General features: G+C 50.9%; 10 protein-coding genes and 1 non-coding gene across 11 annotated transcripts; 6 read left to right on the forward strand and 5 right to left on the reverse strand.

The window, feature by feature from the left end:
• Positions 1 to 114: 114 nt before the first annotated feature.
• On the forward strand, positions 115 to 2,616 carry ASPZODRAFT_57563 (hypothetical protein; the record flags this gene model as incomplete). The annotated part of the gene is made up of 5 exons (XM_022728692.1): positions 115 to 209; positions 266 to 397; positions 446 to 1,274; positions 1,341 to 1,607; positions 1,672 to 2,616. 5 exons carry the CDS (start codon positions 115 to 117, stop codon positions 2,614 to 2,616), a joined length of 2,268 nt encoding a protein of 755 aa, XP_022586045.1.
• Positions 2,617 to 2,941: 325 nt separating this feature from the next.
• ASPZODRAFT_163358 (hypothetical protein) lies at positions 2,942 to 5,360 on the reverse strand (the record flags this gene model as incomplete). The annotated part of the gene is made up of 7 exons (XM_022726619.1): positions 2,942 to 4,167; positions 4,236 to 4,242; positions 4,318 to 4,587; positions 4,659 to 4,781; positions 4,841 to 5,104; positions 5,178 to 5,240; positions 5,305 to 5,360. 7 exons carry the CDS (start codon positions 5,358 to 5,360, stop codon positions 3,046 to 3,048), a joined length of 1,905 nt encoding a protein of 634 aa, XP_022586046.1. The 3' UTR covers positions 2,942 to 3,045.
• A 2,232-nt stretch (positions 5,361 to 7,592) lies between these two features.
• ASPZODRAFT_54543 (hypothetical protein) lies at positions 7,593 to 8,518 on the forward strand (the record flags this gene model as incomplete). The annotated part of the gene is made up of 3 exons (XM_022728472.1): positions 7,593 to 7,795; positions 7,865 to 8,070; positions 8,142 to 8,518. The coding sequence occupies 3 exons, from the start codon at positions 7,593 to 7,595 to the stop codon at positions 8,516 to 8,518; spliced, it is 786 nt and encodes a 261-aa protein (XP_022586047.1).
• Positions 8,519 to 8,592: 74 nt separating this feature from the next.
• Positions 8,593 to 11,333, reverse strand: ASPZODRAFT_57113 (hypothetical protein; the record flags this gene model as incomplete). The annotated part of the gene is made up of 4 exons (XM_022728661.1): positions 8,593 to 8,955; positions 9,018 to 11,057; positions 11,112 to 11,234; positions 11,298 to 11,333. 4 exons carry the CDS (start codon positions 11,331 to 11,333, stop codon positions 8,593 to 8,595), a joined length of 2,562 nt encoding a protein of 853 aa, XP_022586048.1.
• Positions 11,334 to 11,781: 448 nt separating this feature from the next.
• Positions 11,782 to 14,117, forward strand: ASPZODRAFT_88026 (hypothetical protein; the record flags this gene model as incomplete). The annotated part of the gene is made up of 9 exons (XM_022730319.1): positions 11,782 to 12,025; positions 12,073 to 12,112; positions 12,186 to 12,668; positions 12,727 to 12,851; positions 12,907 to 13,101; positions 13,158 to 13,396; positions 13,456 to 13,512; positions 13,571 to 13,654; positions 13,721 to 14,117. 9 exons carry the CDS (start codon positions 11,782 to 11,784, stop codon positions 13,994 to 13,996), a joined length of 1,743 nt encoding a protein of 580 aa, XP_022586049.1. The 3' UTR covers positions 13,997 to 14,117.
• On the reverse strand, positions 14,087 to 16,405 carry ASPZODRAFT_127631 (hypothetical protein). The gene is made up of 4 exons (XM_022721799.1): positions 16,040 to 16,405; positions 15,665 to 15,946; positions 15,144 to 15,600; positions 14,087 to 15,079 (listed from the first exon to the last, which is right to left on the reverse strand). The coding sequence occupies exons 1-4, from the start codon at positions 16,093 to 16,095 to the stop codon at positions 14,258 to 14,260; spliced, it is 1,617 nt and encodes a 538-aa protein (XP_022586050.1). The 5' UTR covers positions 16,096 to 16,405; the 3' UTR covers positions 14,087 to 14,257.
• A 333-nt stretch (positions 16,406 to 16,738) lies between these two features.
• ASPZODRAFT_148813 (hypothetical protein) lies at positions 16,739 to 18,398 on the reverse strand (the record flags this gene model as incomplete). The annotated part of the gene is made up of 3 exons (XM_022725421.1): positions 16,739 to 17,674; positions 17,736 to 17,969; positions 18,039 to 18,398. 3 exons carry the CDS (start codon positions 18,396 to 18,398, stop codon positions 16,739 to 16,741), a joined length of 1,530 nt encoding a protein of 509 aa, XP_022586051.1.
• A 1,285-nt stretch (positions 18,399 to 19,683) lies between these two features.
• On the forward strand, positions 19,684 to 21,640 carry ASPZODRAFT_127634 (hypothetical protein). The gene is made up of 4 exons (XM_022721800.1): positions 19,684 to 20,075; positions 20,133 to 20,458; positions 20,524 to 20,578; positions 20,658 to 21,640. Exons 1-4 carry the CDS (start codon positions 20,007 to 20,009, stop codon positions 21,456 to 21,458), a joined length of 1,251 nt encoding a protein of 416 aa, XP_022586052.1. The 5' UTR covers positions 19,684 to 20,006; the 3' UTR covers positions 21,459 to 21,640.
• A 401-nt stretch (positions 21,641 to 22,041) lies between these two features.
• ASPZODRAFT_t7 lies at positions 22,042 to 22,132 on the forward strand. The gene has a single exon. It is a non-coding gene; the product is annotated as a tRNA-Pro (tRNA).
• Positions 22,133 to 22,585: 453 nt separating this feature from the next.
• ASPZODRAFT_127637 (hypothetical protein) lies at positions 22,586 to 23,374 on the reverse strand. Its single transcript, XM_022721801.1, has 2 exons — positions 23,271 to 23,374; positions 22,586 to 23,208 (listed from the first exon to the last, which is right to left on the reverse strand). The coding sequence occupies exons 1-2, from the start codon at positions 23,332 to 23,334 to the stop codon at positions 22,601 to 22,603; spliced, it is 672 nt and encodes a 223-aa protein (XP_022586053.1). The 5' UTR covers positions 23,335 to 23,374; the 3' UTR covers positions 22,586 to 22,600.
• Positions 23,359 to 24,894, forward strand: ASPZODRAFT_138629 (hypothetical protein; the record flags this gene model as incomplete). The annotated part of the gene is made up of 1 exon (XM_022724476.1): positions 23,359 to 24,894. One exon carries the CDS (start codon positions 23,359 to 23,361, stop codon positions 24,892 to 24,894), a length of 1,536 nt encoding a protein of 511 aa, XP_022586054.1.
• Between the last annotated feature and the right edge of the window lie 353 nt (positions 24,895 to 25,247).

Raw genomic sequence — 25,247 nt, forward strand, 5'->3', positions numbered from 1 at the left:
TTTGCATCTGCCAACTGGTCACTGGCCTTAAACCCCACAGGCGTTATCAGCCTCTTTATCCACATCCGAGATGCTCAACTCAGCATCCTTTTCATCTCTTCCCCAAACATCAAAATGAGCTCCTCGGGGTCTCCTCTAGTCAAACATCCAGCGGATTCAACCGACTACCCTCCGGGTAGGAAACGAGCCAAATATACCCAAGTTGCATGGTAGGCCTCACCGACAGATGGATCCAGAGAAAACAATCTGACAGGCTCCATCTCAGCAACGAGTGTAAACGGCGCAAGCTGAAATGCACAGGCGAGAGCTCCTGTTTTCGCTGTGTCTGCAATGGCATACAGTGTGTATATACATCCAGCAGGCCATTGACTGAGTCATCCGAAGCGAAACCAGACTCGTAGGTATACACTAGCTGGAGAAGAAGAAGAAGAAGAAGAAGAAGAAGAAGTAGAAAGCTAATAAACCACAGGGTCAATGCTCGCTTCCAATCTGTTGATAAAAAAATGGAGAAGTTGCAAGGAGAAATGAGGTCGTTGGCGGCTCGAATCCAGGAGCTGGAGGGGAAGAAGGAGAAAACCCATGAAGACCTCTCCACCTCATATACACAGATTAGAAACGACCGAGATCCCAATGCCACCCCGACTACAGCCCACACCGCGTCGACAGACCCTGGTTCTGCCCTGGACCGGATCATGAACCCGCCCATGTCGCCCACGTTTGTGGGACCGACGAGCGCCGAGTTTGGCCTCGGGCACGGTGTGGTGGGTGGCTCCCATCGTGCCAGTGACAGTGATACCGAGACTTGGACGAGCGACGATGCGTTGGAGACCTGTGGAGAGGAGAAACCCCCCTGCGCGTCGCAGGGCGAGGATGGATTGACCTCACCGCCGGACTCGTTGGTGGGCCTCGGCCTTGACGAGGCCCTGCGTCTCGTGCAGGTGTATGAGGACACGGTCGGGGTTATGTACCCCTGCGTGGATCTGGACAGTGTGCGCGGGTACATGAGAGACTTTTACCGCAACCATGGTGACCCGACTGCCACGGCGGGCGCGGTGCTTGCCGGGCAGAAGAAGAAGCTCCCCGAAGAGGCCGACTGGTTCTTTGCGCGTGATGTGCAGGTGCTGAAGATTATCCTGGCCATCGCCTTGCTGAGCGAGTCGCATGGCCGCAGCGAGCGTGCCGCCCAGCTAGCCAACAGCGTGGAGGACAAGTTCTCGACGAGGATGAAGGTGGCTACGGTCGATATGAAGGAACTCCTGATTCTGGCTCTTCTCGTAAGGTTCTCCTTCCTAAAGAAAAAGACTCGCTATTTACTTCTTCCCTCCTAACTAACCCTTCAGTCTATCTTTCACTCTTACCGCGATGACGAGGTCTTTGCGTGGCGCTTGATCGGAATGGCTGTGCGAGGCGCGATGGAGCTCGGTCTCCACTGCCAGGAGGCCTGGTACAAGTACGGAGGCGTCTTTCCTGGTGACTTGCAATGGACATGGGCCGTTCAGCTGTGGTGGTGCATTTACTTGCTGGACCGCAAGTGGTCGTTTGGGACGGGGCTTCCCTTTGCCATCCAGGACTCGGACATGGATGGCAATCTACCAGAGCCGGTAAGGGTTCTTTTTGTTCTTCTTCCTACCTTACAGGCACGCTGATTGGATGGTTCTCATGATTGATCAGGCCTCATCACCTTATCTCAAATGCATGATCTCCTATTCCCGCCTGAGCACCAAGATCTGGAACCTCGTCGTGGGCTGGCACAGCCGCCCCCGCGCAGTGACCACGGACAATTGTGCGTATCTCGACTTTCAAGTTCAACAATGGATCCAGTCCATCCCAGCCGAGCTGCGCTTCGATCCCACTTGGCGGTCGCTGGCTGGGGAGCGGCCGCCGGACAGCCTGATGACCCTGCAGGTCCTGCTTGCCCTGCAGGCCAACCAGCTGCGCATCCTAGTCTATCGGACCAACCTGCTCAGCGCAGAGAGCATCACGGCCGACGAGACTGCCGCCTCCACCGCGGTCGAAGCAGCCAAGAACACCATCCATATGCTTGACTACTTCAGCCGCGTGGCAGACATCTACTTCCATCGTCCAGAACCCTTCAACTACTTCCTCCTCTCCGCGCTCGCCGCCCTCTTCCTGGCCGTCCTGCACGCCCCGGTCCGCTTCACGCACAGCTGCCGTCCGGAGTTCCATACCGCGGTAGGGATGGTCCGTCGTTCCTCCACGCGTGCCCGCACCTCCCGCCGTCTACAGAAGATCATCCGCGGTCTGAAGCGTATTCGACTGAACCTGCCTAAACAGTCGGATATGCCCGGCAGCAACCACTACAACCAGAGCCATGAGCACAATAACAATCACAACGATTTACACATCATGCCAGAACAACTCATCCGTCCTTCTTCCTTCTCGTCTCCCATCTCTCCAACAGCAGAGAATACATGTATAGACTTGACATCCTTCTTCGAGATGGCAGGCGAGTATATCCTCGACGCACAGCCAGTCTCCGGCCTCCCGCATATAGAAAATACAAACACGCCTGATTCTTTAGGTGGGCGACCGAATCTCGAGGCCTTTCAGGCGGAGGATGAGGCGTTGACGCGAGTTATGGCTGGATTACTTTAGGTTTTCTTATGCCTCTTATAAGACTACTAGGGAAAGACCATGAAAAAGTCCAATTTTTAGACAGAGCTCACAAGGTAGCTACAAGGAGATTTATTAAGAATATCTAAGACTTCATTCGTAGCAAATGCTAGCTATGTTTAGTCTAATATCTAGGCCCTGTAGTTCGTATCGGAGATCTATGTCCCAATAACCACCATATCCAATGCTGGAATTGCATTAGGAACAGGAGAAAAACAAAAGGCAAATGCAAAAGGCACAGTATATCTGTCAAAAAAGATTAAACCACATTAAGTAGTTTTTTTTTCTTTTCTTGGTCGATATCAGCCTGAGCATGAAGGCGTAAAAACATGAGTCCAAAGGAAGTAAAAACCAGGGTCGTGTCGAGTTTTATCCAGGAACGCGGAACGGAACCGGAATACCAAGTTGTCTCTAGCTAGAAGTAAAGCCATCCACTTCCAAGCTGGTTCCGGTATCGTAGCGGTCGTTGCGAGGGACGGGCTCGTCGAAGTTGTAAAGCGGCTCGAGCTGGACATCCTGGCGCAAGATGTACCGTCTGACCCAGTAAGGGAGGGCCTTGGTAACCTGGTAGTGCATGTGGACGGAAGTCGGCACGGAGAAGACGCAGTCAAGTTCTTCCAGGGTGCGTTGCTTGGTCTCGGGGACCCAGAGGAAGATCATCACGAAGGCAGTCACGTTCAGACCAGCGTAGAACCCGAAGGCACCGGTCGAGCCCATCACGCTGAGCATGCGGGGGAAAGTGATGGACAGCACAGAGGCCCAGAAAAGGCAGGTTGCCACAGCCCAGGACATGCCCACTTCGCGGTGCGACAGGGGGAATACCTCGGCCGAATAGGTGTAGGGAACCGGGCCCTCGCCGGGAGAGTAAAAGGCCGAGAACAGAAAGACGAAGAGGGCGATTGCGATGAGATGGGCGGAGTTGCTCTCGGGGATGTAGAAGCAGAAGCCTGCGGCAAGCAAAGTCCATGCCATCTGCGGGAAGGTAAACAACAGAAGCGCGCGGCGGCCATAGGTGTCAATGGTGAAAACGGCTGGCAGAGCACACAAGAAGTTGACCATTCCGAAGCCCCAGGATGCCCAGAGCGCACCGCTGGTGCTGGCCCCGGCCTCTGCGAAGATGGTGGAGGAGTAGAACGACACGATGTTTATTCCACACATCTGTTGGGCGATCATGACAACGAATGAGGCCAGTGTTGCCCGTCTGTTCCGCGGGATGGTGAACAATTCGACGATCCGGGTGGCGTAGCTGCCTCTGCCAGTAGCGATCTCTTCCTCGATCTTGATCTGCGAATAGATGAAGAAGAGATCACGAGCAGCCTGCACCTCGGTATTCCGCAGACGACAAAGAGACTTGTATGCCTTGGCCATCGACCCCTTTCTGATGTACCAACGAGGTGACTCGGGACAGAAGTAAACGCCGAAGAGCAGGGGAACAGCAGGAATGAAGGCCGACCCGAACTGCAGACGCCAGGCAATCGCACCCACATTTTTGACGGCGAGATTTGCGCTGAACCCAAGAAGAATGCCGAATGCCTATTTGAAATAGAAAAAAAGATGTCAGTTCTTAAAGCCCTGGACGTGGTGGTATGATTGCTACCTACAGTCCACCTATAATTCAGAAAACCATGTTAGTTTCATCTGACCTAGATCTTCATCTTTGTGTTGAGACAGAGTAGTACTTACAATTGCCAACACATGACGAGGCCACCACGGATAGACGCAGGAGTGTTCTCAGCACAAAACATAGGCACCGTAGACGCCTTAAGTCCCATGCCAATTCCTAGAAGAAGGCGAGTGACCAAAAGCTGTTGCCAGTTCTGAGTAACAGCAGAGCCAATGGGGGATAAAACACAAAAAATGGCCGAAATGAAGATAGCTCCGCGGCGACCAAGCAGACGATTAACGGGGTCAGAGAGCCAGCATCCGATCAGAGCACTGGCCATAAATGGAGCACTAGAATAGGTTGTACCCGTTAGCCTAAGTATACGACCAGCTTGAAGGGGGAGGATGAGTTGAGGTCATACGCATTCACCAAGCCGATGATCCACTCGTTACGAGCCGCGTTTGGGTCGTCCTTTCCATCAGGAATCCCGAAAGCCTGAGGAAACGAAAGATTTGCTCCGTTTGATCCGGTCTGGTCCCATCCCCTATAGCAGGAGGTCAGTGATGAAGGTCTTTAATAGGGGGGGAGAAGATGGCAACGTACTGCACGGCAGCTCCGATAGAGCAGAGGATGATTGTAAAGTAAAGGGCAAGAGGCTGTCTCCATTTATGGAGAACCTCATTGCGAATTGCAACGGCCTCGTCTTCGGTAAGTCCAGGAACTGACTCGAAGCTGGCAGGATCCTGGGCGACAAGAGCACCCTTACGCAACTGGGGAAGAATCTCTCCCAGCTGGAATTCGGCGGCAAAGCTCTCAACCTCGTAAAGCAGCTGGGTCCGGCTAAGCTCGGCAAGAGGGTTCCTGATTCTAGAAAGAAAGAAAGAAAGGAGTCAGTATCTGTTAGGCAGGAGAGACAGTGGGGTGAAACAGAGTCACTTACTTTGCGGCGAGGTCGTTGGCGAGTTCCACGACTTCAATATTGACATCTTCTTCCTCGCCAATCCTGCACACGAGTCCATGAGCAAGAGAATCCAACCACCAAGGGTATCTAAGAGGCAGCAACAAACCTTGGATTAACGGGAAGTGAGCCCATCTGGGCCTCAGGGTGGTCCTTATCAGTCATGGAGAGACTGACTAGGGGTTGGGTGTGAGTGTGAGTGTGAGTGTGCAGAGTATGTGTACGATCGATGTGAAGCAGAACAGGGGAGAGAAAGAGAGGATTACAGCGATGAGGTGGGATAAAAAGAAGAGATGGAGGGAATCGCACAGAAATTTGGGGGGTATTTATACCCTTTCTATTTTCGGTAAAGGAGGGTGGGCTCCCTAAAGGTCTCCTCACAGGTTTTCAATCTAAACATCACTTTCTCTCACTTCTTTCTACCCAATAAGCTGCCGGTGTTTGATACTGTTAAACCTTTCACTTGGATGACTGTCTAATCTCATTGGATCCTCCTCTTCTGCAGAACTGAATGTACCAAAGCCTCTCTCTAATAGGATGAAAAACAACCCCCCTTCTTCTTTCTCTCTTCACCCCCTCTCTTTCTCTGTCCCCCAGATGGAAAGCACAAAGTGAAAGAACCGACCCGGGTTGGGTCCTTTCGTAAGCTATAGGAGGGTTGGCAACGGATCCTCCAGGGGAAAAGAGAGATTCCTGGCCAATATGGCCCCCAGAGACGAGCCCATATCAAGAACTCCTTGGGTAGGGACATTCAACGCTTCCCAGAAAAGAGCTATAATTTTGAGCTCAATGGTGTTTGGCTGCTCTACCTAAGAATCTAGGAAAGCATTCTCTGTGTGAGTGAGCCAAAGATTGGTCATTTGCTTTCGTCGTCACTGAAATCCTTGCTCACTTACCTAACCAAGTGCCGTCAGAAACTGAGAACCGAGGAAGATGGCCAAGGTAGTAGCATCCAGTCTTATCAGCAAGTTTCAAATGAATATTGCCCAAAAGCCTCGGGTTCCAAGATTATGTCACTGTCGGGGTCACCCTGCCTATTTCAGGTAACTGGCTACGACGCCTCATATTCGGTCTCTGCAGCGAAACATGGCTTACTTTAGCAACAGATCATCCGCAACACCGACGCAGAGGGAATAGATTGGGTACTTACTTTTCTAGTTCTTCAGAATGAGACCTCGAAGGATCTCTGGCAGATCTCCAAGTGGTGACGAGGGAAGACAAATCGAACACTCAAGCTCGGGGAATTAATCGTACAGGCCATTTTTCAAAACACATCATTGGAAGATGATCTCCTGAAGAGATTCTCCAAGAATAGCTTCCCCAGGGCTGCTCTCTGCCAATGGCACGGTTATGTGGAGATACGTTTTCGAACCCTCGTGTTTTCCCTCCATGCAGGCGCGAACATCTTCGTCGGCCTGAACGACATCGCGAGCAGTATCGAAGGAGTAGCGAGAGGTTTTGCAGATGCGCGATAAGGCATCCAATACCGCATATGCCGCTTCCTGGGCCCTCCTCTCTTAGCGCTTTCACGTTCCATCTCACCGATGACCATTCAAGCAATGATCTCGACTGGCAGAAGATGGCAAGCATACCAAGGATATATTTATAAGACTAGACAAGTCGGAGGTCGCTATCAGAGATGAGTACGGAAGGAGAAAGGCAAGACTCAGAGTCATGAAGAGTGGGAGAATTTATAGCAGAGCTCAGCTGGTCTATTCTGTGTCAATAAATATAAGACACTATATCATAATCGGCACTGTAAAGACTTCTAAAGAACTTCTTATACTAATTCACCAGTTCTTTCTCTAGGTCATTGAATCTTTGTTGTCAAAAGCAATAAGATATGAAATATTTTTATAATAATATTCATTATAAGTAAGGATATCTGTTATGCCTATATATATAATTTGAAGGTTTTTATATGGTTATTTCCTTTTATCCTGGGATCATCTCTTGTACCTCCTGAGAATGACAGGAAAGCTATTTGTTTTTCCCAGAGAAGATTAAATAGAATAGATATCATATTAACAAGCATATATCTATATTAAAATTACAGAATATTGTCATAAAAATTGTTTCTTCAATATAGTCTGACAACCTCGATCACCCTCCCTGAAACTCAGGCATCAATCCCAAGTAGACTTTAGTTACCTGGCCATTAGTGATATTCGAGAAATAAACTATCTCTACATTTTTCATATAAATATAATATACCAAATAATTATTATTTACAACTGATTTATGACATCACAAGTCTAGTTGCCTAAACGAGTTAGTCACTGTTGGTTAGTGAATAGTTACTTTGTACCTCCAGGACTTCCGGTTTACTAAAGAACTCAATTCACATTTAATTTCTAGATAACCAGTCACCTATTTATTTATCAAAAACCACAAATCATGCTTCGCCCTCTCCTCCGCCCTAGGTCTCTCCCCAAATCCATCAAACTACCGCCATCATGCGCCCTTTCCACCAAACCGGACATCACCCTGTACACCTGGGGCACACCGAACGGGATCAAGGCATCCATCACTCTCGAGGAACTGTCTCTACCGTATAAAGTATTCCCGATTGACATCAGCACCAACATACAGAAGGAAAAGTAATACCTTACCATAGAAATATATATATATATATATATATTTTCATTTCCTTGTTTCTGATTGAATAGATGGTTCCTCGATATCAACCCCAATGGGCGTATCCCTGCCATCACAGACGGGACACAGCGCGTCTTCGAAAGTGGCGCCATCATGCTCTATCTTACAGATCGATATGACATACGCCGAACCCTGAGTTACGAGCGTGGAACTCCAGAATCCATCGAGTTGCTTTCCTGGTTGATGTTTCAGATGGGCGGGATTGGACCTATGCAGGGTGAGCAAGAAAAAAAGATAGATTAAAATAAGGACCCTATCGATACTTTCATATTAATTAAAATGTTACAGGTCAAGCAAATCATTTCAGGGTATATGCAAATGTCCGCTCCGATTACGGGATAAAGCGGTACATCGACGAGACACGCAGGCTGTATTCGGTTCTCGACTCGAGACTGGCCAAGAGCGCATATCTGGCCGGCTCGAAATATACGATCGCGGATATTGCGAATTTCGCATGGGTCCGCAGCGGGCCAGTCGCCCTGGAGATCGGGCTTGAGGAGTGGCCCGCGCTGGCGAAATGGGTGGCGGAGATCGAAGCCCGAGACGCTGTCAAGAAGGGCGTCGTCGTGCCATATCGTGAGGGCAATTCGCCAGAGCAGGTGGCAGAGAGATTCAAGGGGTTACGGGCACGGATGGATGCTTTGGGGAACACTGATAAACATTAATGTTTCTCCTCCGTTTCGGGTGTAGAAATTGGTATATAGGAATAGTACTACCGCGTACATAGATATCTACCTGTCTATATCTCCCCCGGCCGGTAGCTTCGCCATACCTTGAAGCCCAACTGCTCATACCAGCCGTCCAGGCTGACCCAGTCAACAAACACCCCTTCGATCCCTCGGCTCTTCATGTCCATCATGGCGTGACAGAGAAGCGCTAGACCGACTCCGGCCTTTCGACACTCCTTATCTACCCCAACACATCCTATCAGGCCGGTCTGCGGGCCGCATAGTGGTGGGAACGCCCACAGTCGCTGTAGAAAAGAGGACGAGGGCGGCAGCATCAGTGTCCAGCCAACTTGTCGGCCCTCAGAGTCGAAGGCCACCATCACGTTCGAAGGATACTCGCTCGGGTTCAATTCAATGTAGGCTTCGACCCAGCCCTGAACTACTTAGTACACAATGATAGATAGATAAACTTGGAAAATAGAAAAAATAGACTCACCAGGGACGCAGAGAAATTCCGTTTCTGTGCTACCACACAATTATCGTAATGCTCAGGGAGGAGAGGACTAAATATATAGCCGCGCTCTTTGGCACGAGATATATACTTTTCGGGGGGCTGGAAATTCCTGATATCCTGATACAGGTCGACTGACCTCGCCCCAGGCGGATTGAGACGGAACCCACGGTGGATGAAGAAATCTTGTACCTGGGAAGGAAGTTCTCGTGGAATCCCTGGCCAGAATCGTGGAAAGTTGCTGGTAAGCTCAAGGGTATTGAGCTGGAATTTGTTTCGGAAGTGTGCCCGAGTCTCATTCAGCAGAGCTGTTCCGACTCCTCGTCCTTGATGGCCAGGATCCACGGCCAGGACTGCGATCCGACCAGAGATTTTCTCCTGATTGGTATTGGTATAAGCAACGCAGAACCCTACCATGGTAGATCCAACCCGGGCTACAGAGTGGTGTCCATTGGCGCGATCTAGGAAACAGCGTAAGCTGCTTGCTGGCAGAGGGTAGGTGGGCAAAGCAGTCTTCCATACAGCAGCCAGCTCATCAATATCACGGGAAGCATCAAATGGTGTAACGGCTATGGAAGAATGAGCTTTTGCCTGGCCAATTGGCAATGCTCCATTGGCGGTTGCGAGCCCAAACATGATTTTGGTTGCCTGAGTAAACGCTTCAATGGTCGGTTCGTACGTGGTGATGTACGTAGTCATTTCCAGGGCCTCCAGGAAATCATATGGAGCGCAGCCCGCAATTGTGACGAGCGATCGAGCCCGGCTGGAAAGCTCACGGCCCAAGGCCATTTGATATGGGGATTCTCGCGCATTAAAAGAGACAAAGATGACCACTTTCGCCGAGTCTACAAGGCTCCACTGCTCAGCTGTCAATCCAGAATTCCCAAAGCGGATTTCCTTGACAAGAGGATTGTGAAGTCGAAGAACGTCACTGAACTCTGTAGCTTTATAGGACCCTTGACTTCGGATCCCCTCGCCATCAACTGCTCCGCCAGCAGGGGTTTTCGCTCCAGGAAAAAGGAATACAATGGGCAAGTCTTTCGGCAGAGGCAAAACCCCAGGTTTCTGGCGAACTAGCGTCACAGACCGCGAGTATGCCACTTCTGAAATTGCAGTTGTCTGTGATCTCAGAGCAGTAAGACTGGCGAGGTCCTCCCTGTGCAATGCACTTTCCCAGCTCAAGAAGCTGCTCTTCAGCCTATTGATGCGCCGGAGGGCGTCTTCTAGACGTGACTGCGGAACAATACCGGATTGTATCGCCTCGCAGACCTTGTTGATTGAGGCAACCTGGACATCAAAGGTATGACATACCATGATACTGTCGCTACCTGCGCTGAATGCGAGAACTGATCCCTGCTCGGTGCCGTACGTCGCCCGAATGCCATCCATCTCAAGGCAGTCGGTGATGATCATGCCATCATACTTCATATCCTTTCGGAGAATATTCATGGCGTCCACTGAAAGTGTGGCCGGATATTTTCCATCTCCAATAGCCGGCAAGGCAATATGAGCAGTCATCACAGCCTCAATTCCTTCGGCCACGGCCCTGCGAAAGGGAATCAATTCACACCGCTCAAGTTGGTCTCGTGTCTTGGGAATAACTGGGAGTCCATAATGAGAGTCTACAGCAGTGTCTCCGTGGCCCGGAAAGTGTTTAACGCTGGGGATGACCTTGTGTTCCCGGAGTCCTCTGGAGGTAGCGCTCGCGAATCGACCAACGAGTTCGGGATCATCACCGGCACTACGGACGCCTATAACTGGATTTAGAGGCTCCGAATTGACGTCACAAACAGGCGCATAATTCATATTGATCCCGAAGAAGTTCAATATCCGACCGGTTGCTTTTCCCACATCATAAGCGAGATCCGGGGAATGAGTAGCTCCGAGCGCCATCTGCCCTGGAAGCTGGGGAGCGATCGGGGGGGTTATTCTCGTAACCAGTCCATTCTCCTGGTCGATTCCAATAAAGAGAGGATGCTCATGTCCGGCATCTTTTGCCTCTTGTTGCAGGGCCAGTGTGAGAGCCTAGTCAGAGAAAACAGTCAGTCAAAGTACGAGCACCGATCCACAAGACAGTACCTGAAGCTGCTCTGCATCACGTATATTGCGCCTGAAAAGAATAACGCCTCCTACTCCATACTCCCGGATCAGAGTCTTGATTTCCACACTTGGTGTAAGACCGTGGAAACCGACAGCAAAAAGCTAAAGACAGAAATACAGTTAGTCGCGTCCGAGTCAAAAACGTCAGCTTCATCGGCATCCTACCTGCCCCACTTGCTTCTTCAAGTCTGAGTCCTGCATTTGTTGCATTGCGTTGCTGTTTGCCCTCCTCCAAATCTTCTTCGAGTCCTTTGTTGTCGAGAGGAAAGAAACGCCGTCGTCGAATTTACCCCCCACAGCAACCACGTGAGGCGGGGGCTTCCTGTTTGGGATGAGCACGGCGATCCGCCAGACAGCTTCAGGTAGGAGTGGCAGATCAAAGGCTATCGAAGCCACCTTACATTCTGAATAGACGGATTCAGGAAAATCTTATCGGCTTGAGTTTTGCTATCCGTTACACCACATCTAGCTGCTACATCTGAATGTGTTGCGGGGTAGGAGGTAAGGGATGGAATAGGTTCTACCTTGCGATATCGATAGCTAGATCAGAGAGACTATTCTAACATGCAGGTTTCTTCGAGCGATTTAGGATCAGAGATCGACTATACAGTGTACCAAGAAGTTATTCTGTATCTGTCGCTAGGCGACGATGTCGGATCTCAACCTGATCACTCCTCAAGATGAGCCGACAGCAATTCAGGCTGCAGATACGAACCTCCCGGATTCCAAGTATAGGCAGATCAGGTCGAATGTAGAAGAAGTCGAGCGTCTGGTCGGGGCTGATGGGGATTCCTATGAGCAACCAACGACGACACGAAAGGAGCTGTGGGCATACTACCTGTATTACAATGGCAAGAACGCTCTTCCAGCTACTATCTTATGGCTCTCTAGGAGTGATAATATTGCATTTGCCATCGCTGACTGTCGCTGTTTAATCTAGGTGATAATGGAGTGGGCCCTGGATCTTACAGTCAAGCTCTGTATGTGATAACTAGCAGGAGCAGCATACATGAAGACTTGGTTGCTAACCTGTGGCTTTGACCATCGGGATAGATTCCAATGGGCATTGAATGGAGCTGGTTGGCAACCAGGGACAAACCCTCGGCAGGCATGCACCGATTCATCGCCCTGTGTTGTTTCTTGGGCAGGGGGGGAACGATCTATATCATCTGTTGTTCTCATTGCAAATGGGCTCTGCTTTACTTTCATGACTGTGATCTTCGTCTGGCTAGGGAGTGCTGCTGACTATGGCTCATTCGGACGCTGGCTCCTTCTGGTGCTAACAGTCCTTTGTTGGGCCTTGCAGTACGGCATGATGGCCATTCGAGATCCAAGTCAGTGGCCCGCGGCAATGGGCATGTACGTCGTGGCTTATATCGCTTACGGGGCTACATTGGTGTTCTATGCTGCTGTTTTTCCTCGGCTGGCCCGCTTCATGCCTCATGTTCGAAAAGCACGCGAGGAGGATCTGAAGGAAGAAAAAATCACTCAAAATGAGTACGATGCCATCGAATCTTTGGAAAGAAATCATATCAGGCAAGTGGTAACTATTTGAGCCCGTAGAGATTGATTACACTAATCCGAGTCTTGACAGCAACATTTCCACTGCTCATAGTAACATCGGATATTTCATGACACTGGTCCTGAATTTGAGTGTCCTTATTCCTCTCGAGAGCAAAGAATTCTCTAACAATCTGGCTCTCTGCCTTACGAACTCATGTCAGAAGATTCCTCTGTCTCTGCTTTGAAATTGTCTGTCTGACTTTCCCCATAGATTGGGTGATTTTGGGCATCTGGTGGTTCATTTTTCAGCAAAAGCGACCAGGCCCGAAGATCCCCAAAGGCTCCAATTATGCAACGATTGGCTTCAAGCAGATTTGGCTTGCTATTCATGAGATTCGAGCACTGCCACAGACATTTCTATACTTTATTGCATATTTCCTTCTAGCTGATGGTCTCAACACGACAGGTGAGCGAGCCCCCCCGATGACGAGGACTTGATCCCATACTAATTGATTGATGTAGGAACATTGGTTTCAATCATCCAGAACGACTTCGTGTCTTTCTCCTTCTTGCAACTCACATACCTTGGGATTACACAGGCAGTGTGCTCTATTGCCTCAACCTTCGGGTTCTGGTACATCCAACGTTACTTCAAATTCGAAACAAAAACAATGTTCCTAGTGACGAACTTCTTCAGCGTCTTCATTCCATTTTGGGGGATGGTAGGATTATGGACCAACAAAATTGGTTATCATCACTCAGTAAGTATTTGCACTGCGCGCACCATCAGCACGTCTAGAATCTTGACTGCGAATAATAGTGGGAGTTTTACTTCTACAACGTCATGTTCGGGCTTTTCCAAGCACCGTACTACGCGGTAAGTCAAGTATCACAAAGGCCCCGATAGACCAGCAAGCTGATTGATTAATATGCAGTACGCTCAAACCATGATCAGCGAGCTCATGCCGCAAGGATATGACAACATGTTCTTCGCTCTCTTTGGTATCACTAACAGGGCTGTGAGTAATCACTCAAAAAAAGGAAACTCAGACTCTTTTGACCATTTACCCCCCCTATAACAACAGTCTTCGATTATCGGCCCTAATGTCGTACAAGCCATCATCAACGATACCCAAAACAACTGGATGGGATTCCCCTTCCTTTTTGCCATCTGCACGGGGGCCATGGTCGCCATCTGCTTTATAGATATCGATAAAGGCCGCGAGGACTGTCGGAAGTTCTCTGAGGAGCGAAAGCTAGCTCGAGTAGCTGCAGAAAGCGGGCCTATCAAGGGTGCAGTCGACGGCGTCATATCCGGTGACAGCACAGCAGCGGGAAGGCATCAAGCTACTTCTACCTGAATCACGGTTTGTTGTTTCAAAAGGCGTCTTCTAATATTCTATGACTACTTTCGAACCCTACGTTGAGTATCTCTTTCCAATATAACTAAATGATAATAGATAAGAGTGCTTTTATTCGGTGTTGCTCTGCTATCTGTAAATGTATCTATGTAGGTATATAAATTATTATAATTGACTAGATATTTTAGAGCCCCTTCTTCCTAAGCTGGCAACAGATTCAATACGATGAATCCCGGCCGTTCTTTATCGATTTTCGACGAGTCAAACTTTGACCGGATAGCGTAGACGGATCCTCTCGCCGTAGAGATACAACGCGATCAAAGCCGGCGAGAAGGCCAAGGTCAAGAAGGCCAGCAGGGAGTTGCCCCAGCCGTAGTTCAGGGAAGCATACATGCTTTCAGCAGCGAGGGGGAGCAGCGCCCCGCCGACGGAGCGGAGGACAGTGTTGGCGGCCACGGCGCTAGCGGCGTAGACGGTGAAGGCGTCGACCAAGTATCCCATGACGGGCATGAAGAAGAGCATGTTGCCGAGGCCGACCAAGGCAGAACCCACGATGGGGGCAATCCAGAGAGTCTTGGCCTGGGCAGTCCAGCCGTACCAGAATAAGCCTCCGGCGATCAGGGGGCCGGCAACGAGGAAGTACGGGAAGAGTCGGTCCTCCGGCTTGAGCTTGCCCTGTGCAGCGCGGCGGCTGACGTACCGATCACTTGTCATGCTGAAGATAAAGAGACCAGCGGTGTTGCCAACAGCGAGGCCGATGTAGGTGAGGCCTGAAATGCCGATGGAAAACCCGTACTGGGCCTCGAATACGAGTGGGAAGGTCGTTAGAAGCAGGTACAGGATGCCGTAGATAAATGCAGCTGTGATTGAGAGCAGAATACTAATCGGGGACAGTAAGGTGAGCTTCGCAGGGCGAATGATGGCTCGTATGAGGATTTCCCTCGCCGGAATGCCGCTGTCGAGTTTGGACCGGAGCTGCAGGTTGCCTGTTGACTTCTGCAGTCTCTTAGTCTTCCGAGCGAGAAGGGTCACGGCATATGTCTCCTTCATGAAAGCTATTTGTGCCACTGTTATTGCTCCGCTCTAGGGGAGAGGGTCGAATGTCAGTTGGCCACGCTATTGGTTACAAGAAGATTCGTATGCTTACCATGATGGTCAACAGCCAGAATATCCACCTCCATCCTTTTGCTTCCGCAAGAAAGCCGCCTACAACGGGGCCTATACCTGGGCCAACGATGGGGCCAAGAGCGTAGAATGACAAGGCTAAACCTCTCTGGTGGATCGGGAATAGGTCCGCGATGGTGCCTGCGCCAATAGCCAGAGGCGAGGACCCTGCACAACCAGCCAGAAACCTCCATACGATCAGCATGCTCATGTCGCTTGAAACAGCGCAGGCGATCGTCATCACGGTGTAAAAAATGTTGGACACGGTGTATATGACCCAACGGCCGTACACTTCACTGAGCGGGGCCAGTAAGAGAGGCCCAAAGGCCAGGCCGAGAATATAGATCGAGACCACGAGCTCCTCGAGCATTGTGTTCGAGACGTGGAACTCTTCCGTGACCTGCGTGACACCAGGCGCAAACATCGAAGAGGCCAGGGGCCTATGGATTGATATAGGTCAGAGACGGCGAAAAGAGAAATACTGCAAGCCAGCCCAGCACATACACAATAAAAGTGATGAGCGAGACAATCCCCGTCATCGTCCACTTCATAGTCGCACTCCAGTTCATGGGATTAGCAGGGTCCTCGTCACCTTCCCAGCCGACAATGTTCGGATCGTGCAGTTCTGCCGTTTGTTCCTCCTCGTCTGTCTGCTGGGCGTCAGTTCCCACCTCGAGATCCTTGTCGCTACCTCCATCCCGAACGGAGGAAACCCTTCTCTCAGAAAAGGCTTTCTCTTCTTCTATTGCGTGCTCCTCTCCCGCGATTTCCAACTGGTGTGTATTTCTAGAGAGGTCAGTTTCGCCGCGATAAAGAAAGAAGCAGGGCGGAAAGTGTTCAATAAAGAGGATAAGGCCAGAAAGTCCACTGGGCACTCACTGGATCTCGCCGCCTTCTTCAAACTCGAGGCTCTGGGTTAATGAAAAGGAATTCATGTTTCTCAACGCGCATCTAAAACTCTCGCCTTGGGGAGTTCAACAACCCACGCTCGGCCTCTGGCAACAGCCCCCAGAAGTCGCCTCCAGTCCATATTATAAACAAGGCATCCATAGTGCATCTAAAAACCTATGCAAGGATTAATAATAGAGTCCAGGATCGATTCGCAATTGACTCAACTCCGCAGCCCCCGCTGCAATAGAAGCAGCCCCCAGCCTCGACTAGCTGGGGGACTCGGCGATCCCACGAATCAATTGGGCCATTCTCCTGCGTGACCGGCAAACCGGCACCTCTAGAAGGATTTTGTCAAATTCTACAAAGCAACTTTGTGATAAGGTGTGTCGACAGAGCACAGACAGTAATGAACAGTGATTTGGGTATTAGTTGGTTGGTTGGTGGTTGGTGTTAAGAAGAGGTGGTTTAGGCTACTGCCTACTACTGCCGAGAGGGGGGAGGGGCCTTTTTCCCCTCCTCCATGAGACTGGCTGGCTTGGACCAGTTTACTAATGAGCCTTATGAAAGATGGAGTACTTTTTTGATTAACTAGATAAGCGGAATATGCTGACCCTTCCAGGTACAGATGCAAGGGAAATCAAAACGGACGTGACAGTCATTCAAACGCTCCCTCGGCTCAAATCTGCTTCACGCCTTTTCGTCGACGGCGACTGCTTGAGACTGTGCTTGTTTTTGCGTCTCTTGGGCGTCTCGCGTAGCCTGCTGGTGGCTATTACGTTCGTCTACGCGCTGTCGCCATTGGGACCCGAAGACGGTGGTCAGCCAGACGGTAAAGCCCGAGAAGGCCAGGAAGAGAGCGCTGATGGTGCTGAACCATCCAACACCGATGCTGTCGATCGCAGGGAGGACGAGGCCGGAGCCCAGGGCGGCAAAGATGTACCGGAACATGTAGTTGCCGGCGATCACCTCTGCGCTGCGGCCTTTGGATTGCATGACATCCAAGCAGTATGTGTTGAGACTGGGGAAGCAGAAGAGCTGGGAGACCCCCTGTAAGAACATGGCTATCACCGGCACAGCGATGCCGCCCACCGCCTTATCTACCGTCCAGCCATATACCAGGATGCAGAAGCAGATGACGAAGATGAAGGCTATGCAGGACTTGAGTCGATCCTCTGGCACTCGGACGCCGTTGCGTTTGCGGATCCACTTCTTGACGACGTGGTCCGCCCAGCGGCCGCCGACGAAGGTTCCTGCGAGATAGCCGCAGCCGGGGGCGATGTAGAACAAGGCAGACTGGATCGGGGTGGTCAAGTGGAATCTCGGGTTCAATACATATCGGATGGGGGTCAGGAGGGAATACTGGTTCCAGACAAGAGCGCCTGCCGCCACTCCTGCGAAAAGCAGATTGGGGTACGAGAAGAGCAGGATCCCCACGCGGAAGGGAGACACGCGATGCCAGAGAATCTTCGTTTTCTCGGCAATGGTGTGGTCCGCCAGCTCGCCGTTGGTCTTGTACGGAATTGTTTCGGGGAAGAGAAAGAAAACCAACAAGGTTGCAACGCCACCAAGGGCAGTCTGCAGCCAGAAAACCGTTCTCCAGGAGCTGTATGTGACAATTACGCCCTTGATCAAACGTTAGCAAAGGCAATAGGACTCTCTCTTTGGTGCAGATTGGCATTCATACAGCGATTACTGGCCCGAATGCAGGCCCGAGCAAAGTCCCGGACAAGAAAAACCCCAGGGCGGTTGCACGAGCACGAGGCTCGTATACGTCGCCAATAGCCGAGCTACCCACGACGAGGAAGCATGTCCCTTGGCAAGCACTGAGTATACGAAAGACAAAGTATGCCCCAAGATTAGGGGCCAGTGCAGTACCAATGCTAAAGACGAAGAAAAGAAAGGCGCATGTGAGGAATATCTAGGGCTTTTGTTAGCGATATTTTTGGGCAGCCATGAAGAAGAAGAAGAGAGATCCCTCGTAACGTACCGGACGACGCCCCCAGACCTGACTGAACGGGCCCCAGAATGGCGCAGCAATGCCCATGAAGGCCAGATACAGCGCATTGCTGGCGTTGATGATACTTCCCGTCGTGTTGTATGTTGCTGCTACTTCCGGGACCGCCGATAGGATTGAAGTCGAGCCAATCGGGGCCAGGAAGGAGCAGAAAGAGAGAGAAAAGACGATGACCCTCTTGCGTGCTGGCGAGAAGCGAAGGTATTGCTCGGTATCGGTTTCGTTGTACGACGTCGTCGTGGCCGCCATGTCCTGGTGCGACATATGACTCGGGATAATATCAAGATCCCCGGTTGCTGCAACAGGTGCTTGTCCGGTTTTGATCTTCTCCATCTGCGTCCCACCGGCTTCTTCCAGGTCCAATGAGGGCCTCGTGCGTTCTCCTTCTGATGACATATTGCAGTGTGTTTTGTTCGGTTGATCGGCTCAAACAACGACAGTAGAGAACATGTCCGATGGTGAATTCAATCCAACAGACACTCTTCAAAACAATTTGAGGGTGTGAACACTATTTGGAGAATATCTTGCATGGAATTTCTTTTCGAGACTTCAATCCAACTATCTAGTGAGCAATTGGTTTGACGAGTAGTTGACAGGCAAGGTTCCAATTAAGTATGGACAATCTCTCTCAAAAGACCGGTGATGGAGCTCTGCAGCAAACCCAATCCAACGACCATGGAAAAGACGGTCTCGAACAGATGGGTGTGAGTCAGAAAATGAAACTACCAATTACAGATATGGTGAAGACGAACAGGATTGGAAGAAGCCGATCAATTTCTATTTCTACTCAGTGCGGACGGAATAACCCCGATCAGTTTATCTCGAATGGCCCCCACCGAGGAAGATACGACCAGGAAAAGCACAGAGAAGGGCCGGTATCTGCGTCTTGGATACCCAATGACACTAATATGCCTTACTGCATATGGATGGTTTCGAACGTTCAGAGATAATACGGGCGACATGGCATCGGACTTGGGCTGCCGGTTTCGTCTTTTCCGGGATATGCTGCGGATTCTTATCCGAATAACTTCGGACTCATATCCAACTTGCTAACAGCCGGTCCAGACGGTAGAAAACTTGGGCTCGGACAACTCATACGGTGTGGTTAGTGGCTGCTAGCTGCATACCAGAGTGCTCGGGAAATATATATGGAGGATTATACTGCCTGGTTGATGGATATCGTGAGGATCGGTTCGGTTTCTGTAGCGGTCGGCTTTCGCATAAGACACCGAGAGAATGACCGATGCATCGACTAGAGTAGTCTACCTATTCGACAATAATATTATTGAACACAATCATAGCTGGTAGATGGAATATAATTGTTGAAGGGGTAAATCCGTTCGTCCCTGGGCGAAGCCGTCAGTGGCGCAAAAGAGACATCCATGCATTCACACTGGATGCCGAAGCGAGTTTGCCACAACTATTCGGTCCGATCAACGCTTTATAGTACTCCGTGGTTATTGTGAAAGTGAGATGTCGTAATCCATCTTGATTCAAATCGCTAGGCAAACGGCTCGGTACTATTGATCACACGAGTCAGCTCAACGTCGAAATATGCCCATTGTTTACCTTGAACAGTAGTAGTGTAGAAGTCTACAGGCTCAGTCAGCCTCAACCTCAATAGAAATTTTCAAATTAGAGACTCAATCCAGTCCGTGTACATCGTCGAACACTGTGTAGTAACCAACAGCTCTGATCGTCGTTGCGGGGCTGGTGGATGACGTCGTGTGCTCGTCCAACCTCCAGGGACAGAATTTCTTCCTCCTGATCCGCCAGCAAACAGACTCTCTCCCCACTGCACGATCGTGTTTCAAGTTCTCTGTTCTGATCCTCAATCCTTCTAGACCGTTTCTCTTATTTCCCCCCCTTTTTTCCACCCGTTTCGATCGATTGCAGTATTTCTTGGTTGTTCACTGGTCCCGATTTCGCGGAAAGGACAGAATGTCTTCCAAGGATCCACACAGTCAGATTCCGGCCAGCAGCAGGGGTTCGTGGTCAAGCTTCCTGAAGGTAAGCAAATTGATTACTTCTGAATCCGAGATCGAGCTAATTTTATTTACTCCGTAGTCTATCGCTTCCTTCAACGGTGATCTGTCCTCGCTGACCGCTCCGCCCTTTATCTTGTCCTCGACTTCGCTGGTCGAGTACTCTGCCTACTGGGCTGAGCAGCCGGCCTTGTTTGTTGCACCCGCCAAGGAGTCGGACCCGGAGAAGAGGGCCTTGCTGGTTCTAAAATGGTTCCTCAGCACCCTCCACCAGCAGTACTGCAGTCGGAGCGAGAAGCTGGGCAGCGAGAAGAAGCCATTGAACCCGTTTCTCGGGGAGCTCTTCATTGGCAAGTGGGATGAGGACGAGGAGGTTGGCGAGACTTCGTTGATCAGTGAACAAGTCAGGTGGGTGTCGCGTTGGGGAGGTGGTAGATTAGCACGTTCTGCTCTGACACTGACGGGTATTCCAGCCACCATCCACCTGCGACTGCATATGCAATCCGGAATGAAAAGCACGGGATCGAGGTGAGAACCCCCCCCCCTTTTTTTTTTTTTTGTCGCACTGTCTTGGCTCAGCTGGTTAATTTGTGTTTTCTGTCGACAGCTTCAAGGCTACAATGCCCAAAAGGCGTCGTTCTCGAGTACCATTCAGGTGAAGCAGCTCGGACATGCACTGCTGACCCTGACTCCTCCCGGTGCGGACAAGAACGATCATTCCCAGAAGGAAAAGTACTTCATCACGCTACCCAGCCTTCACATCGAGTCTCTTATCTACGGTACTCCGTTCGTTGAGTTGGAAAAGACCACCCGTATTGCCAGTACTACGGGCTATATCGCCAAGATCGATTACTCGGGCAAGGGCTGGCTGAGTGGCAAGAAGAACACTTTCAGCGCCATCTTGTACAAGGAGAGCGAGGGTGAAAAGAGACCTCTGTACACCATCGACGGCCAGTGGTCGGATACCTTTGTGATCAAGAACGCCCGGACCAAGAGCGAGGTAGAGAAATTTGTGGTGGGGGAGAACAAGATCACGCCTCTGAAGCTGGCGGCCCTCGAGGACCAAGACATCTACGAGAGTCGTCGGGCCTGGAAGGACGTGGCGGCCGGCATTGAGAACGGCGACATGGACGCGGTCTCTATCGCCAAGTCGAAGATCGAAAACGCCCAGCGCGAGCTGCGCAGGATCGAAAAGGCAGAGAACCGGGAATGGGAGCGCCGTTTCTTCAAGCGCATCAATGAGGTTCAGGATACCGATCTCATGCAGCTCACGAGAATGCTGGATCTCATCGGCTCCTTGGAGAGCGACAAGACCGGTGGCGTCTGGCGGTTCGATCACGAGCGAGCAGCTGGTGCCGCACCGCCCTACCACGAGGACGGCGGCAGGGGTCTTGGTCTCCATGAGTAGCGGGGATAAGAATAGGAGTAGGAGTGGATGGGGGCCTACGTTCCCTCCCGTGCACAGGATGATTTGGAGTTTTGAATATATCTTGCTTGATTCCGACGTTTGTCCATGCGATATTCACTGAGGGCTCGGGCCTTGTCTCATAGACTCGATTCCCCCCTCCTCTCAGTAGCTTCGGTTTTTTTGTTCCACATTGGTGTATATATAACATGAGATATAAGGATCTTCCATCAATCAACTTAGTCTCGTTTCTTTTCGACACTTCAAGATCAAGCATGATATCATTTTTGGTGGTATATTCACGACGACTCTGATATATAGTCCATCTACTACATATATATATAACCCGACAGTACAGACAGTTACGTATACATCTCTTGACACCGTAGCCTTGACACCGTAGCCCGGAAATACATTGATCTACATTTTTCGGCGCTATTTCTAACCATTGGTCAGTGAGAAAAAAAAATTGGTAGTTTTCTAAATTGGCACATCGAGTGTTTCAAACGTCGAAATCGGCTGATCCTTATACACTTCTAATAGAATCTGTGTGATAATGCCAAAAGTGGAGGTCTCTTCAACAACGGCCCGGGTGGTCTAGTGGTATGATTCTCGCTTAGGGTCCACCCTACAGCATAGCATGCGAGAGGTCCCGCGTTCGATCCGCGGCTCGGGCCATTTCTTTTTTTTTTTTCCCTTTCTTTTTCCTTAACACACCCAAACACCAGCCAGCCAGCCTTACTTAAATTAACCAGGCACCTGACCTGACCTGACAACTTCCTTCTTCCCTTCCTCAGTCAGCCCCTTGGATTCTCCAACATTCATTCATCCCTGCTCATCTATCCCATCTACCCCTGCCAGTTATCCATCCATATAGCTGGAGATACCGAATATTTTACATACCCTGCCTTCACTAGTTCACGTCTTGCCCCACCTCAGCCTACTACTATTACTCCTACAGCCCTGCTGCTACCTTCCTACTAGTTAGTTACTACCCTGCCCTGTATGTACTCCATACCCCATGCTACATCGACGGGTTTAACCTCTCTCCGTCAGTATAATTGGAAAAAGTCCGTGCCATCGACGTCATGGTTGACGGAGGGGACTACAGAATCGGAATCCTGCTTTGGAGCAATCGACCCTCTTCAACACGAGTTGGCTGCCGAGGAGGTTATTTCGTCACCCCCCACGCTTACGGGGGGAAGGAAGAGGTCCGTACAGAGAATTTTTTTTCTGATTGAAACGCACCCTGACACTGGATTAGACCTACTTGGCGAACTGAGACATAAAGCCAAGGGTCGATAAAGCAAGAGATGTTTGATATAAGCGATTATTCCTTGTTCTGCCTCCTCACCTGGCAACCCCTCATAGGCATGCATAGCTCTTGTATAGAGTACTGCGTAAGCATGTACCCGACCCCCCCCGCGCGGGGGTCCCGTGGGGAAAGATCTACTGTGGATATTACCAAACCGGGGGAACTCATGCCTGCCATTGAGTGGTCTGATGGAATCATTCTGCCGGGAAGTGTATGAAGCAACATGAGTTTCTGCTTTTAAGCAGGGTTCTGCATTCGTTCGTGAGAACCGGGGATCCCACACTTGCAGTGAGTGCGGAGACTTTCCCTTTTCTGCCGCCGTGGGGTAGCATACCACCATGTGTCTGGGAGTCAAGGAGTGAGTGAGAGATAAAGAGCGGCCAGGAGAGGAACACGATGGAGGAAGATCCGATTCCTCGACCGGTTGGGTGTGTGAAAGTACTTAACAAGCCCCGGCGCCGCGTTCGGTTTGCCTTGATCCTGCTGACTCGCGTGTAAAGATAGATCTCTTTCTGCTGCCCTTTTTTTTCCCCCGCCTGTGTTGGTCCTGTTATTCTCCTTCATTGCAGTGTATTACAAACAAGCAATATGCCTGGCTCGCATATGAAATTTGGAGACCACAAATGGGTCTATATTTTCGGCATGATATCGGCCCTGGGGGCACTGGTGTTTGGCTACGACAACACCTACTATAGTGGCATCCTGGACATGCAGGAGTACAAGAACCACTATGGGAACCATTATGATTCCGACGGCAAGAAGGCGCTGGCCACCTCATTCACCTCGCTGACCACCTCCTCCATCTACATTGGCGATCTGCTCGGCGCCTTGCTGGCCGCCCCCGTCAACGAGCGATGGGGCCGCAAGAAGACGTTTTTGCTGGCCGCCTGCTGCGTCATGGCCGGTGGACTGGCCCAGGTGGCCGACACCCACTACGAGGCCGTGATTGTCATCGGCCGTATCTTGATCGGTCTAGGCATCGGTCAGTTCACAGTGACCTCGCTGCTGTACATAGGCGAGATTGCCCCGGTGTCCATCCGTGGGCCCGTGCTGCTCATGTACCAATTTCTACAGTCCATCTCCCAGTTGGTGGCGTCGGGCATCACCCAGGGCACTGAGGGGGTGAAATCGACGCTGTCGTACAAGCTGCCCATGGGTGGCCTCCTCATCCTGCCGCTGATCATCCTCCTCTTCCTCCCCTTTGTGCCCGAGAGCCCCGTGTGGTACGTGCGCAAGGGCCGCCGTGAAGCTGCGGCCAAGTCGCTGGCGCGCATCCACCAGAACAAGGACGGGTACGACCCGACGGACGACCTGAACGTGCTGGAGGCGGCCAACCGGTTCGAGGAGGAGCAGCAGCAGGCGTCGTCGTGGTCAGCGCTGCTGTTCGACCCCGTGGAGCGCCGCAAGCTGATCTGGTCGTCCGGCGGCATGTTCGCCCAGCAGATCTGCGGCATCATTTTCTTCTACAACTACGGCGTCGTCTTCGCCGCCGACATCGGCATGAGCGACCCTTACCTGGTCACCCTCATCACCAACATCCTGCAGGTCTTCGCCGTGGCCGCCTCGGTGCTGACGGGCAACAAGATCCGCCGCCGCACCAACCTGCTGGTGACCACGCTCACAATCCAGGTCGCCTTCCTGGTTATCGGCGGCATCGGAACCCAGGGCACCATCTCCCAAGGGTCCAAGTACGTCATCGTCGTTTTCTCCTACGTCGTCATCGTCGCCTACAACTTCGGTCTGGGGCCCCTGACCTACATGACCGGTCGCGAGTACGCCGTGGGCGTCAACCAGAACAAGATCATGTCCGTCTCCGTCGTCGTCCTCTACTTCAGCGTCTGGGCCGTCTCCTTCACCGCCCCGTACCTCTACACCACCGCCGGGCTGGGCCCCATGCTCGGCTTCGTCTACGCAGGCACCTCTTTCTTCTCCCTTGCCTGGGTCTGGTTCTGCGTCGCGGAGACAAAGGACCGCACCCGCGTCGAGATCGCACAGTTCTTCACAGACGGCATCCCGGCTCGCAAATGGCGCACCCATGTCTTCACCGATCTTCCGGGCTATGTGGCTACCGACAAGGCCGGCCTCGAAGCTGAAGATATTCAAATCGAGGATGTCAAGGCGTAACTTGTGATCACTCTCTACTTAATACATACCTACCTACTACTACCTACATATACATATTATATTTATATATACCCTTTTTACCAGATGGAAGTCTCTCTCCATGAGATGACCATGTAGATCAATAGTCTCAACTCGTACGGTGTAACTTCCTACAGCAGAACTGAATGAACAGGTTGCCTCTCCTTCCAGGCTTGAAATGGATTGATTGATGCCAATACAAACAAACGCCTTTCCCGAATTTCCCGATTCTTTCTTTTTTAACTGATGATGATGAAAAAAAAAGAAAGAACACGTTTCCCTACCGCCCCATTTCATGCTAAAAGATAAAAAAAAACACTGGATAATTTTTTTGT

Source organism: Penicilliopsis zonata (genome assembly GCF_001890105.1).
Source record: "Penicilliopsis zonata CBS 506.65 unplaced genomic scaffold ASPZOscaffold_1, whole genome shotgun sequence".
Taxonomy (NCBI): Eukaryota; Fungi; Ascomycota; class Eurotiomycetes; order Eurotiales; family Aspergillaceae; genus Penicilliopsis; species Penicilliopsis zonata.

What these genes read in the sequence shown, in the direction of transcription:
- ASPZODRAFT_127631 (XM_022721799.1), bottom strand. Translation starts at nt 16,095, where the DNA reads ATGAATTCCTTTTCATTAACCCAGAGCCTCGAGTTTGAAGAAGGCGGC. An exon ending in GAAGAAGGCGGCGAGATCCA is followed by an intron (nt 15,947 to 16,039) that starts GTGAGTGCCCAG and finishes TGACCTCTCTAG; the next exon opens with AAATACACACCAGTTGGAAA. An exon ending in TCTGGCTGTTGACCATCATG is followed by an intron (nt 15,080 to 15,143) that starts GTAAGCATACGA and finishes CCTCTCCCCTAG; the next exon opens with AGCGGAGCAATAACAGTGGC.
- ASPZODRAFT_127634 (XM_022721800.1), top strand. Translation starts at nt 20,007, where the DNA reads ATGTCTTCCAAGGATCCACACAGTCAGATTCCGGCCAGCAGCAGGGGT. An exon ending in CGTGGTCAAGCTTCCTGAAG is followed by an intron (nt 20,076 to 20,132) that starts GTAAGCAAATTG and finishes TTTACTCCGTAG; the next exon opens with TCTATCGCTTCCTTCAACGG. An exon ending in ATGAAAAGCACGGGATCGAG is followed by an intron (nt 20,579 to 20,657) that starts GTGAGAACCCCC and finishes TTCTGTCGACAG; the next exon opens with CTTCAAGGCTACAATGCCCA.
- ASPZODRAFT_127637 (XM_022721801.1), bottom strand. Translation starts at nt 23,334, where the DNA reads ATGAAGGAGAATAACAGGACCAACACAGGCGGGGGAAAAAAAAGGGCA. An exon ending in GGCAGCAGAAAGAGATCTAT is followed by an intron (nt 23,209 to 23,270) that starts CTTTACACGCGA and finishes CTTGTTAAGTAC; the next exon opens with TTTCACACACCCAACCGGTC.